The sequence below is a fragment of the Talaromyces atroroseus genome (genome assembly GCF_001907595.1).
Source record: "Talaromyces atroroseus strain IBT 11181 chromosome Unknown scaffold_4, whole genome shotgun sequence".
Classification (NCBI taxonomy): Eukaryota; Fungi; Ascomycota; class Eurotiomycetes; order Eurotiales; family Trichocomaceae; genus Talaromyces; species Talaromyces atroroseus.
This window is the reverse complement of record NW_017971436.1, coordinates 1,015,296-1,029,187: the sequence shown is the minus strand read 5'-3', so window position 1 is coordinate 1,029,187 and position 13,892 is coordinate 1,015,296. Positions and strand designations below refer to the sequence as shown.

The 13,892-nt window shown below is 50.2% G+C and overlaps 6 protein-coding genes across 6 annotated transcripts; 4 read left to right on the top strand and 2 right to left on the bottom strand.

Annotated features, from left to right (window-relative positions):
* Positions 1–118: 118 nt before the first annotated feature.
* UA08_04241 (hypothetical protein) lies at positions 119–1,248 on the top strand (the record flags this gene model as incomplete). The annotated part of the gene is made up of 2 exons (XM_020266543.1): positions 119–487; positions 553–1,248. The coding sequence occupies 2 exons, from the start codon at positions 119–121 to the stop codon at positions 1,246–1,248; spliced, it is 1,065 nt and encodes a 354-aa protein (XP_020120863.1).
* A 619-nt stretch (positions 1,249–1,867) lies between these two features.
* UA08_04240 (hypothetical protein) lies at positions 1,868–3,279 on the top strand (the record flags this gene model as incomplete). Its single annotated transcript, XM_020266542.1, has 4 exons — positions 1,868–2,087; positions 2,313–2,386; positions 2,461–2,957; positions 3,024–3,279. The coding sequence occupies 4 exons, from the start codon at positions 1,868–1,870 to the stop codon at positions 3,277–3,279; spliced, it is 1,047 nt and encodes a 348-aa protein (XP_020120511.1).
* A 275-nt stretch (positions 3,280–3,554) lies between these two features.
* On the bottom strand, positions 3,555–5,241 carry UA08_04239 (hypothetical protein; the record flags this gene model as incomplete). The annotated part of the gene is made up of 3 exons (XM_020266541.1): positions 3,555–4,476; positions 4,543–5,004; positions 5,063–5,241. 3 exons carry the CDS (start codon positions 5,239–5,241, stop codon positions 3,555–3,557), a joined length of 1,563 nt encoding a protein of 520 aa, XP_020120510.1.
* A 263-nt stretch (positions 5,242–5,504) lies between these two features.
* UA08_04238 (hypothetical protein) lies at positions 5,505–7,088 on the top strand (the record flags this gene model as incomplete). The annotated part of the gene is made up of 3 exons (XM_020266538.1): positions 5,505–5,642; positions 5,703–6,084; positions 6,157–7,088. 3 exons carry the CDS (start codon positions 5,505–5,507, stop codon positions 7,086–7,088), a joined length of 1,452 nt encoding a protein of 483 aa, XP_020120503.1.
* A 674-nt stretch (positions 7,089–7,762) lies between these two features.
* UA08_04237 (hypothetical protein) lies at positions 7,763–9,655 on the top strand (the record flags this gene model as incomplete). The annotated part of the gene is made up of 7 exons (XM_020266537.1): positions 7,763–7,988; positions 8,052–8,248; positions 8,304–8,531; positions 8,583–8,660; positions 8,744–8,865; positions 8,925–9,420; positions 9,494–9,655. The coding sequence occupies 7 exons, from the start codon at positions 7,763–7,765 to the stop codon at positions 9,653–9,655; spliced, it is 1,509 nt and encodes a 502-aa protein (XP_020120502.1).
* Positions 9,656–10,516: 861 nt separating this feature from the next.
* UA08_04236 (Mitochondrial respiratory chain complexes assembly protein) lies at positions 10,517–13,284 on the bottom strand (the record flags this gene model as incomplete). The annotated part of the gene is made up of 2 exons (XM_020266536.1): positions 10,517–11,295; positions 11,358–13,284. The coding sequence occupies 2 exons, from the start codon at positions 13,282–13,284 to the stop codon at positions 10,517–10,519; spliced, it is 2,706 nt and encodes a 901-aa protein (XP_020120505.1).
* Positions 13,285–13,892: the final 608 nt, after the last annotated feature.

Sequence of the window (13,892 nt, the reverse complement as noted above, 5' to 3'; positions counted from 1 at the left end):
ACTATGCGCGTCATAACTTAGTGCGGAATAAATTTCAGCCTATAGACACCGAGTCAACACTTAAGTTCACCCGAGTTGCCCTCCTCATCCTTGGCCATATCTCTGGCAACACATCGCAATGCTCGCCTTCCCCCCGATCCTGTCGCCCGAAGAGGCCGCACAGTTCAACCAAACGCTCGCTCCCTATGTGTTCTCCTCGCAAATCCTCGAACTGCCTGCGCGCGTCGCCGAGGCCGGTACAGACCTCCAGAGCCTGCTGGAGGTCTACCTAGCCACAAACCCTATGCTTACAGCCATTGCTTTTGCACTGGCTATTTCTCCTCTCTTCGTTCTCGCCGCTGAGATTCGCCGCAACTACTCGCAGGTTGATTGTTGGTGGAGTATCCTGCCTACAATCTACAATGTGCATTTCTATGTCTGGGCGCTTCTCAATGGCCTACCCACAGATCGCTTGCAAACAGTCGGATTGTTCAGCATCGCGTGGAGTGTGCGTTCTTTCTTCACTTTTGTTCTCCCTTTCTGTGACGGAATACTGATTTTCTGTTGGCTCAGATTCGTCTAACCTTTAACTACTGGCGTAAAGGCGGCTATGGCTGGGGCGCCGAGGACTACCGATGGCCCATCCTACGAGAATGGATCAACAATCGCTTCCTCTTTTTCGTGTTTGACGTTGTGTTCATCGCCTTCACGCAGTCCCTCCTTCTATGTCTCATCACAGCGCCCACATACATCTTCGCGCTCTTGGCCCAACTACCCGAAACGCCTGCGTTTGACGTCGCCGATCTAGTCTTTTCGCGTCTTTTGATCTTCTACATCCTCATTGAAATCGTCGCCGACGAGCAGCAGTGGCGTTACCAGCAAGCCAAGTACACGTTCAAAGACAGTGGCGTTGTCACCGAGGGCTATGACAAGGAGGATCTAGAGCGTGGATTTGTCGTCTCCGGTCTCTGGTCCTTGGTTCGTCACCCCAACTTCGCCGCCGAACAAGCCATCTGGCTCACGTTGTATGCATGGTCGGCCTATCGCACTCATACATATGCTAATTGGGCTGGTGTCGGAACGTTTGGCTACCTGGCCCTGTTCCAGGGCAGTACGTGGTTGACGGAGAAGTTGAGCGCTGGCAAATACCCGGAATACACCGAGTACCAGGCCCGCGTAGGCAAGTTTATTCCACGTTGGTCTGTGACAGCAAAGGGGCCGACGGCAAAGAACGAAAAGCCCAAACCTGATGTGAAAAAGGAGGAGTAAGAGGGAAAGTTGCTCGATTCAAGTTTTGATCTCGGATTGATTTTCCTTGATATATTGCATACATTGATTATCTAGGGGTTATATTGATAGTTATAGTTAGTTATTTCTGCAGATGAATTACTGACCAAGTTATTTTCAGTGTTCAGTCTTGCATAATCCTCTCTAGTTACATACAGCAAACCTATCAGCCCCCATAAAGATGCATCGGCGACTATTTAATTGAAGTATTCTAATAGCCGTATTGTATGTATGTGACGCGCCAATCGAGTTGTAGGAATTCTTATCGAAATAGAAAATCATATCCATGCCGGCAGATTGAGAATTCTGCTCTGGCAAAAGACTTGGAAACAAAACAATTACCAAATATACTGAAGATTACACAGCCTGATGGCTTTTTATTCTATGTCCTTCTTTTGTGGCCGCTTGACTGGAACGGGGGCCGTAATATCCTGTGCAACATCTCTACAATGCATGCCAGAGCTGAACTCGGCTCTGACTCTGCATGCTGGATGTAGATCATGGAGTTGACGACGCCCCAGCATAACTAGCATGGGCCCCTCTGCCGTTCTTGATTTTTCATTTCCCTTGCCCAACTATCCTCCTCCTCCTCCTCGCCACCATGAGCGCACTGAGTCCCGACACACTGTCGCACCTTCTGAACTACCCCTCTCAACCACCGCCTGCAGGCGTGACGCCCAACTTTGTCAATCCCAGTTCCATCGCCTACCAGGTTTATGTCACCGCGGGCGTGTGCATTTCGCTGATGGTGGTGTTTTCGCTGCTCAGGCTCATCTCCAAGACATATTTCCCGCAGAAACCGACCAATGTCGGCGAAGAAAGTTCGTTTTCAATCCCTTATCATGGCTTTTACGCCGCTGACAAGAGGACCTTGAAGTCGTGTTTGCTACGGGATTGGTAGATCGTTCCTCAACGACCGCTTATGGGATGCCATGGATACTGACAAAGTTAGGTGCTTTGTCTTGGGTTTACCGCGATGACAGTAGCCTGTACGCCGTCCACGTTGTCCTTAGTTCTTGATGATAGCTATAGCTGACTCCGTGCAGGTGTGACTGGAGGTTCATTTGGCAGGCATGCTTGGGATGTCCTTCTAGGCGCCTTTACCAAACCGCAGCTCGTGGTACGTTGAAAAAAGAAAAAAAAAAAAGACTCCCACCCAAAGTTCTAAGCTCACAACCAAAATCAAATTCAAAGCTATCTCTCCTCGTCGAGATCACCGGGCCATTAGCAATTTGTGCTGTCAAAGTCTCCGTCCTGATCCTGTACTTGCGCATCTTCAGTGTCCTGAGATGGATGCGTATTGTCTCCATTGGCAGCATCATCGTCATTACGGCCTGGCATCTTTCGATGTCTATCGCGTTTGCAGCTATGTGCGCACCTTCGCCTTCAGCAGGCGCTTCGCAGCTCGATTTTCTAAGCGCTTATGTCTCCAGCACGTGCACGCACACGCGCGTCCTCGTTGTGTTCCAGGGCGCCAGCAACGTTGCCATTGACCTGTTTCTTCTTGTCCTGCCACTGCCAGCCATCTGGAGCGGCCAGATGCCACTGCGACGGAAGCTTGCAACCTCGGCCATGTTTTCAATAGGTCTTAGTGCTTGTGCCTCTAGCATCATCGGCCTTGTTTACAGGGTGCGCTTCTACAGAATCGGCTCAGACAACACGTATCTTGTTGTTCCGTTGTGGGCGACAGCGTGCGTACCCCCTCTCCCATTCTAGTACTTCACTGAAACTCACTTATCAATGACTTTCCCTCCCAGCATAGCCGAAGAGGCAGCCGGTGTCGTAGTCTGCTGTCTACCAGCTGCGGCTGTAGTATTCAGATCAGTACGGCAACGTCCAACGGGGTATAAACGGTCAGAGGACAGTGCAAATTCCAACTACTCTCAGCTATACTCTCGCAGCAGTTCAAACCGCATTTGGAGTGATACCGAGGCTGACAGCTATGCCTTGCTGCAGATGCAATCCGGCATCGTGAAGAAGACTGACCTTGAGGTTCTAGGGAGGAGGGTTTGAGAAGGAAAAAAAGATTAAGAAAGATCTCTAGTTTATGGGACGAAATTTTTTTTTTCCTTAGTTTTTCAAAAATTCTTGTTATCTATCAGAAGTGAAGTTGATTTTAGCTACTGGGTCCAGTGGAGACAAATGGCTGAAGGATTCTCGGAGCTCCACTGTCAAGACTCATTCCAGAGCAAACTACCTAAATCCATTGCCATGGAACCTTGAGAGTAAAATTCTCTGACTAGCATTCCACTTTGTAGACGGAAATAACTAGAACAGGGTAGAATATACTATATCTCGCTGTTGTCTTCGGTCACCATGGCAAAAATCTTGTCCGAGCTATCAAGGTTAATAACCCACTTGACACCCTCGAAGCCCTGTCGTGTCTTGATCTCAACCTGAATATCGTCATCCGGCTCCATGACGACGGAAGCAACATTGGTATTCGCGACAGTGGGAAACCTCCAGTGGCCCTCGACAGGCTTCATGTCGAGCCTCGCGATGAAGACGGCGACGACGGCGAGGACCTCGTTGGTCGCAAAATGGCGGCCGGGACAGAGGGTCTTACCACCACCGAACGCACGGAAGCAAGTGTCGCGTGGACGGGATCGCGCTTCTTCGGGCAGGAATCGGCGGGGGTTGAAGTCGTTGACGCTGGGGCCCCAGAGCGTACCGTCCTGATGGATAATACGGCTCGGCATTTGTAGCAGGGCGCCTTTCTTCAGCAGCCATTGGTCAAGGTGCGTGTCTTCCATTACCTCGCGCACCGATGTTCCCATGGACCGATAGCGAAGGACTTCCTGGTAGGCGGACAGCAACAGGGGACAATTGGCCTTGAGCGTAGTGATATCAAGGGTTTTGACAGACGACTCGGTGGTTTTGGTGATGGCATCAATCTCTGCCCGGATATCATCAAGAAGACCTGGGTGGGAGTGGAGCAGCAGAAGAGTCCAGAATGCTGCGGGTGCCGTGTTTACTAAGATGGCAATCGAGCCTCCAACCTCGAAACGAGCGATATCTTCCAGCGCAAGATTGTTGTCAATCTCGACTTGGTATCGTTTTTTGGCGAGAGCCGATGCCTTGTGCACTCCTCCGGCTTTGTAGTATGCCTCAAAGGCTTTGGCAACCTTGGCACGAGCCGCGATCGACTTTCGAGCTGTGATGGAAGGAAGGAAACCCACCAGAATCGACATAAGATCGCTTTCGAATTCCCTAAAGCCCCGCGAGAAGAGTTTTAGAGATCAGAATGCTTAACCCCCCATCCAGAAGCTAACTCACCAGAAAGCATCCGCAATAGACTTGTCATCATACGGGTTCATTGGGCCGTACACAGCCCGGGTAGTGGCCGTCGTGATGGTCTCCCTCAGCCAGGAATACATGCCCACGGTGCGGGACTCTCCCTTGGCCGGCTGCAGCAGATCGAGCGAACTTGCGACTTCCTGGATCATCAGACGATTCATATCATCGAGGTGCGATCCGGGTCGGAGCGCGTCTCGCATGGCGGCATAAGACTCCATCGAAAGACCAAAATCGCCATGGTCGCCATTGACGTTCTGGTTCAGGATAGCCTCCGCCTCGGGACTGACGCCACAGATCTTGCACGCAAACTTGGCCTCAATAGGCGGGAATGCGAGGGTCTTGTGCTGCTTTTGCACGGTCTGGATAAGCTCTGGCTGCGTCACAATGTACATCTTCTGGCCGGGGAGGGCCATGGTGAAGATGGGGGAGTGCGTCTTCTGGCTGCGAGACGGTTAACTTGGGCTTCCCCAGACGGGAATGCATTCACTTTGGCAGGTACCTGAGTTCGACATAGTAGTTGAATTTGCTCTGCCAGAGCCCGAGCATGTGCCCGACCACGGGAATCGCCTGCGGAGCTGCTGGCGGCTCGCGAGGGTCATGGCTGAGCCTCTTGCGGGAGGCGAAGTAGGCGACCGTGACAACGCCGACAAAGACGATGACTGGGATTGAAGACGGCATGTTGCAGTCAGAGGACTCACGAAGATGATGGAGAGGGATCAGGAGAAGTTCCTGGGGATGCGAGACGAGATGTACACTGTATGTACACGAAGGCGGTGAGCTGCTCCTACCTGCCTGCATTTGTGTAACAGTCGGCGAATATCCCTCGCCTTTATTGTCCGATACACTCATGTACAGCATTCTTGTATTTTACGACGAGCGCTGCTTATAAGCATGGGGTGTCTCACAAGCGTCGAGCAGTATTATCGTCGACACTAACCGCAATGAACCACCAGACTGTCGAGGCTGTCCTTCTGTTCCTCTGCGCTCTGTCCATCTGGGCATGGCTGATCAAGCCAGCGATCCCTCCCCTGCAAAGCCTGACTCGAGGAAGAGAAATCCTGCACCGCATCTACAGAAAGGTCAGTCGGTTGCTGCGGATTGACACAGGCTGACACTGCTCTGTTTTGCTTTGCTTGTAGCAACTCCGTGACAACCAGGTCTACGTCCTGCGCGGCGTATTCGGCAATAGCATCGTTCTCCCGCCGTCAATGCTGCAGTGGTTGACCTTGCAACCGGAGAGTCATCTCAGCGCCAAAGCCGCGCAAATGGATGCTTTAAACATCCCCATAACGTTCTTGCGCCCCGAGATCGGGTTGGATCCTGTACACGAGCCCCTGATCCGCCGCAACCTCACTGCCAATCTGGACAGCATTGCTGGCGACGTCTGGGAAGAGGTTGGTCTGGCACTAGAGGACCTCTGGGGACAAGCCACGGATTCGTGGCGCGAGGTCAACCTGGATGATACAGTACGCCGCGTCGTGGCGCGAGCAGCAAATCGTGTCTTCGTTGGCGATACACTCTGTAAGTTTAACTGCGAATTGGTATTGGGGGCAATTAACGGTCCTGACATTCAAAAAAAAAAAAAAAAAAAAGGCCGTGACAACGACTATATTGAAAGCTCGATTCGCTTCGTCACTCGAGTGTCGATTTGCGGTCTTCTGATCAACCTTTTCCCCAACTGGCTCAAACGCCCAATGGGGTTTGTCTTCAAAACCCCAGTCCAGATGGCCTATTCGCGCTGTGCAAAGCACCTTCTGCCCGTATTCTCAGATCTCACGCTCACTGATCCACATCTTTTTACCTCATGGCTCGTCTCCAACTCAGTACAATACCCTCGCTCCTCTCCCGAGCGCACTCCAGACTTTCTCAGCCGGCGCATCATGGCTTTGAACTTCGCCGCAATCCACACGTCAACTTTGACAGCCTGTAACCTGCTTCTCGACATCTTCTCCCACCCGCCCACGGTGTCGCTCCTCCGCGATGAGTCTCTCGCCAGTAGCGCCCGCTGGGGAAAGACGTGGAAGCGAGCCCGGTTTAACCAGATGTCGCGGCTCGACAGCGCACTACGCGAGAGCTTGCGGCTGTGGGGCCTCGTGCCCAAGGCCATGAGTCGAAAGGTCATGCAGCCGGATGGCGCTATCCTGCCGGATGGACAGCGTCTGCCGCAGGGGACCACGGTGTGCATTTCCGGATGGGGACTGCATCATGACGAGGGCATATTCCCGCAGCCCTTTGAGTTTGTGCATGACCGGTTCATGCGGGCTGAGGAGGAGGTGAAGGAGCAGGCGGAAGGGGTAAAGAAGAGTGCCGCGGCAGAGACAAACGAGCATTTTGTTGCCTGGGGTATTGGCAAGCATGCGTGTCCCGGTCGCTTTTTTGCTGTCGATCTGATCAAGATCATTCTGGCGCATGTTTTGGTGGACTACGAGGTTAAGTTCTTGGGAGAGCGGCCTGGAAATATATGGATTGAGTATAATGTTCTTCCACCGCCATCAGCAACATTATCTATCAGGAGGCGTGTTTAATAGCGAGTGGGTAGTGTCAAAGTCTTGGAACGACGTGTAGCAGGACGAATTCTTGTATTGAATATGTTAGAAGGTCAGTGGTACCTTCAATATCACCTGAGCGACAGACAGGACATCTAGAAGCGGGGTCCCTCTCGGGCGTAATTATACATCCTATTCGGGTAATTAGGGCTATGTTGTAGTTAACTATCCAGGATGACCTAAGTAAGGTAGATATCTTTAGCTACTGCCCACGTACACAACTATAACAATAATCAGCCGTGGTTTCAGGCTTCTACCAGAGTTGAGTCCATTCGGCACCAAATTCACTGCATGAGCTTTAGATTCTCACTGGCTCTTTCAATCTCACGGCGACTAAGACAGATGTCGCTATCAGGATCGACCCGAACAGCTGAACTCGAAGACTCAGCCGCAAAGCACGTTTGCCTATCACTACGATGAGCGTGACGACGCATATGCAAGCAAGATGCAGGCTACGGGCGGTAAGCTGCAGTACAATTCTTTCATATATGTTCTCAAGTATCTCCGGTAACGAACTAGAGTGCCGCATATGAGCCGATATGGCGGGGGCCGCGAAGATGCCTCCAGTGCCAGCTTGCCAGCTTAAATAGGCCGGAGAACGCACACCGTAGTACGCGTATGGAGGGGAAAGCACCTCGTCACTGCTACAAGCTATGGCTTTGATCCGCTTTATTGGGCTCATCGCTCTGTTATGGTGCCTCTTCTTCCTGTGCGCTATCGTCAGGCTCGGCTTCTGGATCCGGGTTATTCGACTACGCAACTCGTATATATCGCGTGTGCCGGGACCACGACTGGCGGCGTGGTCACGGCTGTGGATTGCAAGGGCGCTGATGTCCGGCAGGTCCCATGAGATCTGGGTCGAGGCGAATGCAAAATTCGGTGAGTGTATATACAACACAAGGAACTCATGCTGCTCGACGCCTGCTAATACATATACCCCAGGATCCGTCGCCCGCATCGGCCCAAACCATGTCATCACCGACGACCCTGATATCATCCGCCGAATCCTTGCGGTCAGATCTGAATACGTGCGCGGGCCCTGGTTCGACTCGGTGCGCATCGACCCCTATATCCCCAACATTGTCTCCGAGCGTAGTGTGGAGAAACACAGCAAGATCCGCGCAAAACTAGCGCCGAGCGTGAGTACAGAAACTCGATGTGTATGTACATATAATCGCTGATGTGCCACGCAAGTTCACCGGCCGATCCGTTGCCGCAATGGAGCCCATCATAGACACGCTGGTGCTTGGCTGGATAGAAATGCTTCGGAAACATCAAGTATTTTCGTGCGATATTGGCCAGAAAATCCAATTTCTGACCGTCGATATCATCACCAGACTCTGTCTGGGCGACGAGCTTGGATGCGTCAAGCATGATTGTGATATGTATCACATCCTCGAGACGGTCGAAACCGGAAACCGGGTGTGCCAGTATTTTTCGGTCTTTCTAGAGATGAATACACTATTCTTCCAGCTGGCTAGAATACCGGCTCTGGCGAAGATCCTCTTTCCCAGGCCGCACGATTCCACCGGCGTCGGTCGTCTTATGGGGGTCAGTGTAATGTCCATATTCACGCATTTCCGCAGGGAAAGAAGAAAAAAGGAAAAAGAAGAGGCTAACCCCAGCCCCTACAGATAGTCCACGAGGTGGTGGAGAGACGTTCCAAAGAAGGCCACAGGACAGGCGATGTTGTGAGCTCTCTTCTAAATCAAGGAATGTCCAAGAGTCAAATCGATTCAGAGCTCATTATTGCACTGTATGTATGCCACCAAATCTCCACCATACGATAGTGATATATACCTTAACACTATGTAGCGTGGCCGGCTCTGACACAACCTCCACCGCGGTGCAAAGCACGCTCTTATCCATTATAACAAACCCGCAAGTCTACAACACCCTGCGCGCCGAGATCCGTCGCGCGGTGTCAAGCGGAGGACAGATATCCAACCCTATTCAAGACACCGAAGCGAAGCAACTCGTATACCTGCAGGCCTGTGTCCTAGAAGGCCTACGCATGTTCCCGCCTCTAAGCCAACTGCGCGAGCGCGTTGTTCCACCTGGAGGCGACACGCTCGGCGACTTCTACCTGCCTGGAGGCACTTTTGTTGGGCTGAACGCATGGGGCGTACAGCGTAGCAAGGCCGTCTATGGAGACAATGCCGAGCTCTACTCTCCGGAGCGTTGGCTGGTTGACGACCCGGATAGGCTGCACGTCATGTACCAGACGCATTCGCTGATCTTTGGGCACGGCTCGACAAAGTGCCTGGGCGTGTCTATGGCCATGATGGAAATATCAAAGGTGATCTTCGAGGTACGTTTTGGTTCCCGCCTGCCCTTGGCATAGGGGCGGACATGCTGACGAGGAAGGATCCTTCTATGTATAGCTCGTCAGGAATTTTGACATAACTATCGCCAACCCTCACAAACCGTGGGTCAGTCAATGCTACGGTATCTTCTTCCAGAAAGACTTCTACGTTCGCCTCCGCGCAGTTGATCACACTCAGCCCCCAGCCTACGAGGATTCCATCAAATCTGAACCGAAATAGAGGCATATGCACAATCTGTTGGTCGCCGGACGATGCTTACTTTCGCCAGGACCATCCTATGTTGACTGGGATGTCCTCCGTATATAGATAGTTTAGTTCTTTTCTGAATTCATGCTTCTTTTAGGGTTCACTCTGGTTTTTGAAGTGGTAGAAAGAGGAAACATTATTCAAATCAGAATATATTAATGCATGAAACTTTTATATAGATCTCTAATTTGATCTGCTAATTCTTAATATCAGCTAATAATACGGCCGTAAATTGAGGATCATTAAGAATAATAGCATGTCCAACTCTCAAAATAGAATCCCTAATCAGGCCAGTCTGGTTGATAATCTATAGAAGATGCAAATTTATATCTTTCTAAAGGATAATAGATAGCGAAGTTAGCTGCTGTATAATATTCTTCCGCTGTATATAAATACTAGCCACCAGGCAAATAGTCAGCTGAGGTGTATCAACTTAAATACAATGAATTTATCTAACAGAGTGGAGATTACAGAAATTCCTAGTTGAAAAGTTAGGGCAGGCAAAATAGATATGTAGAAAGTATGTTTTCAAAGAACACCAATGTTATCCTTCTTTTGCAAGACATCTATTATACAATGTACACAAACTCACGATCGGCAAGTTATCGAAAGTGAATCATATCCAGTCCGGTATAAGTATAATAACTCATGGTGATGGGGGCGAGAGAGTTGGGTAGATTCAGTTCACACAAAGGAAAAACGATAGAAAACAACAAGATGGGTAGATAGTAAGAACACCGCGCCATAGCCATGTAATAGTAAAATCTTGATATCTCCAAGAACTTACACATAAAAGAAGAGGGGGGAGGAAGGGGAAGGACATGAATGAGTATCTTAAGAAGGTAAAGGAGTTTGGTCACGACCATCTTTACCGGTGGTACCCTCATCAGATACAGGCGGTTCTGGTGGTGCAATGGTACCACCGCCACCGAAGTACTTTGTGAACTCGCCGGTGTCAGGGTAAGGCCGTTGACCAAGGAGACGCACCATATCGTCACGAGAAAGAACTTCCTTGGACAAAAGCTCCTCTGCAACTAGGCCGACTTCGTTCTTCTTCTCCGTCAAAAGATCTGTGCATCGCTTGTAAGCCTCGTCGACTATGCGGCGGATTTCTAGGTCAATGTTTCGTGCAGTCTCTTCAGAAAAGGGCTTGTGGAGTTGTTGCTGGTCTTCTTCAAAGTGCAACGGGCCGATCGCTTTTGACATGCCGAATTTGGTAACCATGGCGCTAGCCATGCGAGTGACCTTGTTGAAGTCATCAGACGCTCCGCTAGTGACCGTGTCAAAGTGCAGTTCTTCGCTGACTCGTCCTCCTAAAGTCATGGCCATACGATCCATGAGTTGGTTGACGCTCATCAAGTAATTCTCACTAGAGGGGAGGTATTGGGCATAGCCCAAAGCCCCCTGTCCTCTTGGAATGATCGAAACTTTCAGAAGAGGGTCTGCCCACCGCAGGTACCAGCCACAGATAGCGTGACCGGCCTCATGGTAGGCCACGGTCCGTTTCTCTTCTGGTGAAAGGACCAACGACTTCTTTTCCAAGCCTCCAATAACACGTTCAATTGCCTGTTCAAAATGCTTCATTTTCACGCTCTCTGCGTGTTCACGAGCAGCTAAAGAGTTGTTAGCGTAATGAATCTTTCGGAAGGATAGGAGGCATGAAAGATATACTTACCAACCAATGCAGCCTCGTTCACACAGTTTGCAATATCGGCACCAGCGAATCCTGGAGTCAAAGCAGCGAGGCGTCCACAAAGATAATCCATGTCCTCCTTGGTGAGGATCTTCTTCAAGTGCACACGGAAGATTTGCTCTCTGCCCTTCATTGTCGGTCTATCAATGCCGATATGCCGGTCAAATCGTCCCGGACGCATCAAGGCCTTATCAAGAACATCAGGTCTATTGGTACCGGCCAGAACGACAACCTGGTCTGATGTATTGAAACCATCCATCTCAGTCAAAATCTGATTGAGTGTGCTCTCACGTTCATCGTTGCCGCCACCAAAATTTTGCTTTGATCTTGATTTACCAATAGCATCGATTTCATCAATGAAAATAATGCAGGGGGTGTTCTTTCGGGCATTGGCAAACAAATCACGGACACGAGAAGGACCGACACCAACAAACATTTCAACAAACTCAGATCCACTGACGCTGAAAAACGGTACCCCGGATTCACCTGCGGTTGCCTTCGCGAGCAATGTCTTACCTGTTCCTGGCGGACCGGAAAGAATGGCACCACGAGGGATCTTTGCTCCTAGCTTCTGGAATTTATCCGGTTCCTTCAAAAAGCTAACAAATTCCATGATTTCAAGCTTGGCTTCATCCATACCTGCCACATCGGCAAATCGAATTTTGACGTCGGTCTCGTGGTTGAATCGTCGCGCTCGGCTCTTTCCAATACCGAAAATGCCGCTCTGACCACCAGCACCGCCACCAGCTCTTCTCGAGAAGTAGAAGACTGATCCGATCAAAAGAATAGTTGGTCCAAAGGACAGAGCTGTAGCAAGCCATGGAACTTCGTCTACGTACGCCACAGGGATACGTTGCGAGGTGGGGATGTGAAGTTCATTGTGAGCCTCTTCCAGCTTACGCTCAAAGGAATCAACCGAGCCGATAGTGAAATAGTAGTGGAAGTTGCGTTGTGCAGCCGGCGAGTCAGGCATTTCATTGGCAATAGCCTCCCGGTTCAACTCAACTCGAACGCGCGAGCGGTTAAGGACAGTCAACTTCTCCACGAGACCCTTGTCGAAGAAATTGGCACGGAACTCTTGCCACGTAATATCCCTGCTGTTCTCTCCTGGGAAAAATGTCGTGTACAGCATATAAGAGATTACCGAGGTGATAATGAAGCTGCCGGGGTCAAACTTGAATTCCACAACTTTTGGTGCACCCTTTTGACCCTGCTCTTTGCCATCTTTCTGTTCTTTGCCTTGGTTGGCCCCCTGTCTCTTCGAATCCTTCCCTGCTTCCCCCCCAGGGCCCGATTCTGACTTCGTCTTAAGCATAGACTTTATTTCGTCCAAAGAAACCTTTTCCGATTGAAAGAGGTGCATCGAGTCGTCGAAATAGTCTAGCCAGTAGTTCGCAAAATTGTCCCATTCTCCAAGCGTCATGACTTTTCTTTGCACTGCATGTTTTTCGAAGAATTCTTCCATCCCCAGAGGTATATGCTTGACGTCTTTCAGCAAAATTTGAATAACCCGTATGAGATCCTGTTGTCGTTGAGGCAACCCCCCTGCCTTTTGGAGTCCGCTGATGAACTGGAGGGACTGATCCAAGAACTCCTTCTCAGCAGCTGCATCGCGACTACCCGGCTTACTCGAAGGAGCATTTCTGGTCTTGAAGAAGTCGGCTAGTTCATCCTGAATATCATTTTCCTTCTTTTCGGGAGTATTCTTGTTGTTATTCTTTTCATCATTTGGACGTTTCGGACCGCCGGGATTGACAGAGGAGTAGGATCGTGCTTGGCGGGCGTTTATTAATGACCACAGTTGCGGTCTAGTGTGATGTGAGTATGTCGACCTTGATGCCGTAAAGAGCTCTGCTGCGCTTCTCGAATATCGTGCGATAGACGCTGGCCGTCGTAAAAGAGTGGCCATCTCGTTTCGGAGGGAGAGAAGACGCGGAAGCCTACAAGCAGGCTAACGCTGGATTCGTAACGATATGATTCTGACTTCTTTTTTTATCTTCCCTTTCGACCTCAGCAGTATTCGATGCGATTGCAGGTCAAAAATGTTCCGTCCAAGACTAGGCGGAAGAAGAGGGGCGATTCACGAATGGTCAACTCTGTCCAGCTTGGAAATATGAGGAGCCAGCTTGAGGTTTTTTCCGGTCCCCTTCTAGCCGCTTAGTCATCCTCCGGCCAAGCGCGGAGCCGACCCGAGACTTGACTGCCATCAACTGACACAGGGCACTACCTAATAGTTGATTCATTCTTTACAAAAAGTGTTGGATACAACTAAACTCGAGTTCCCATTTCATTCAGCCTGTACCTGCCGAATATGTTATGTAATATCCTTGTCTGTATGTTATGTACCCGAATTGAAAGCCTGAGATCGTCACATTCCACCATGAGAAACGCCGGACAGAAATTCAGAGTGGAGGTATGAAAGTTGCCAAAGAAATACGAGATACCAAAAAATGAAAAGAAAATAATACAGTATCAAAGTCTAAATTGTGCACGGGATAGTCGAATATATAAAATGGG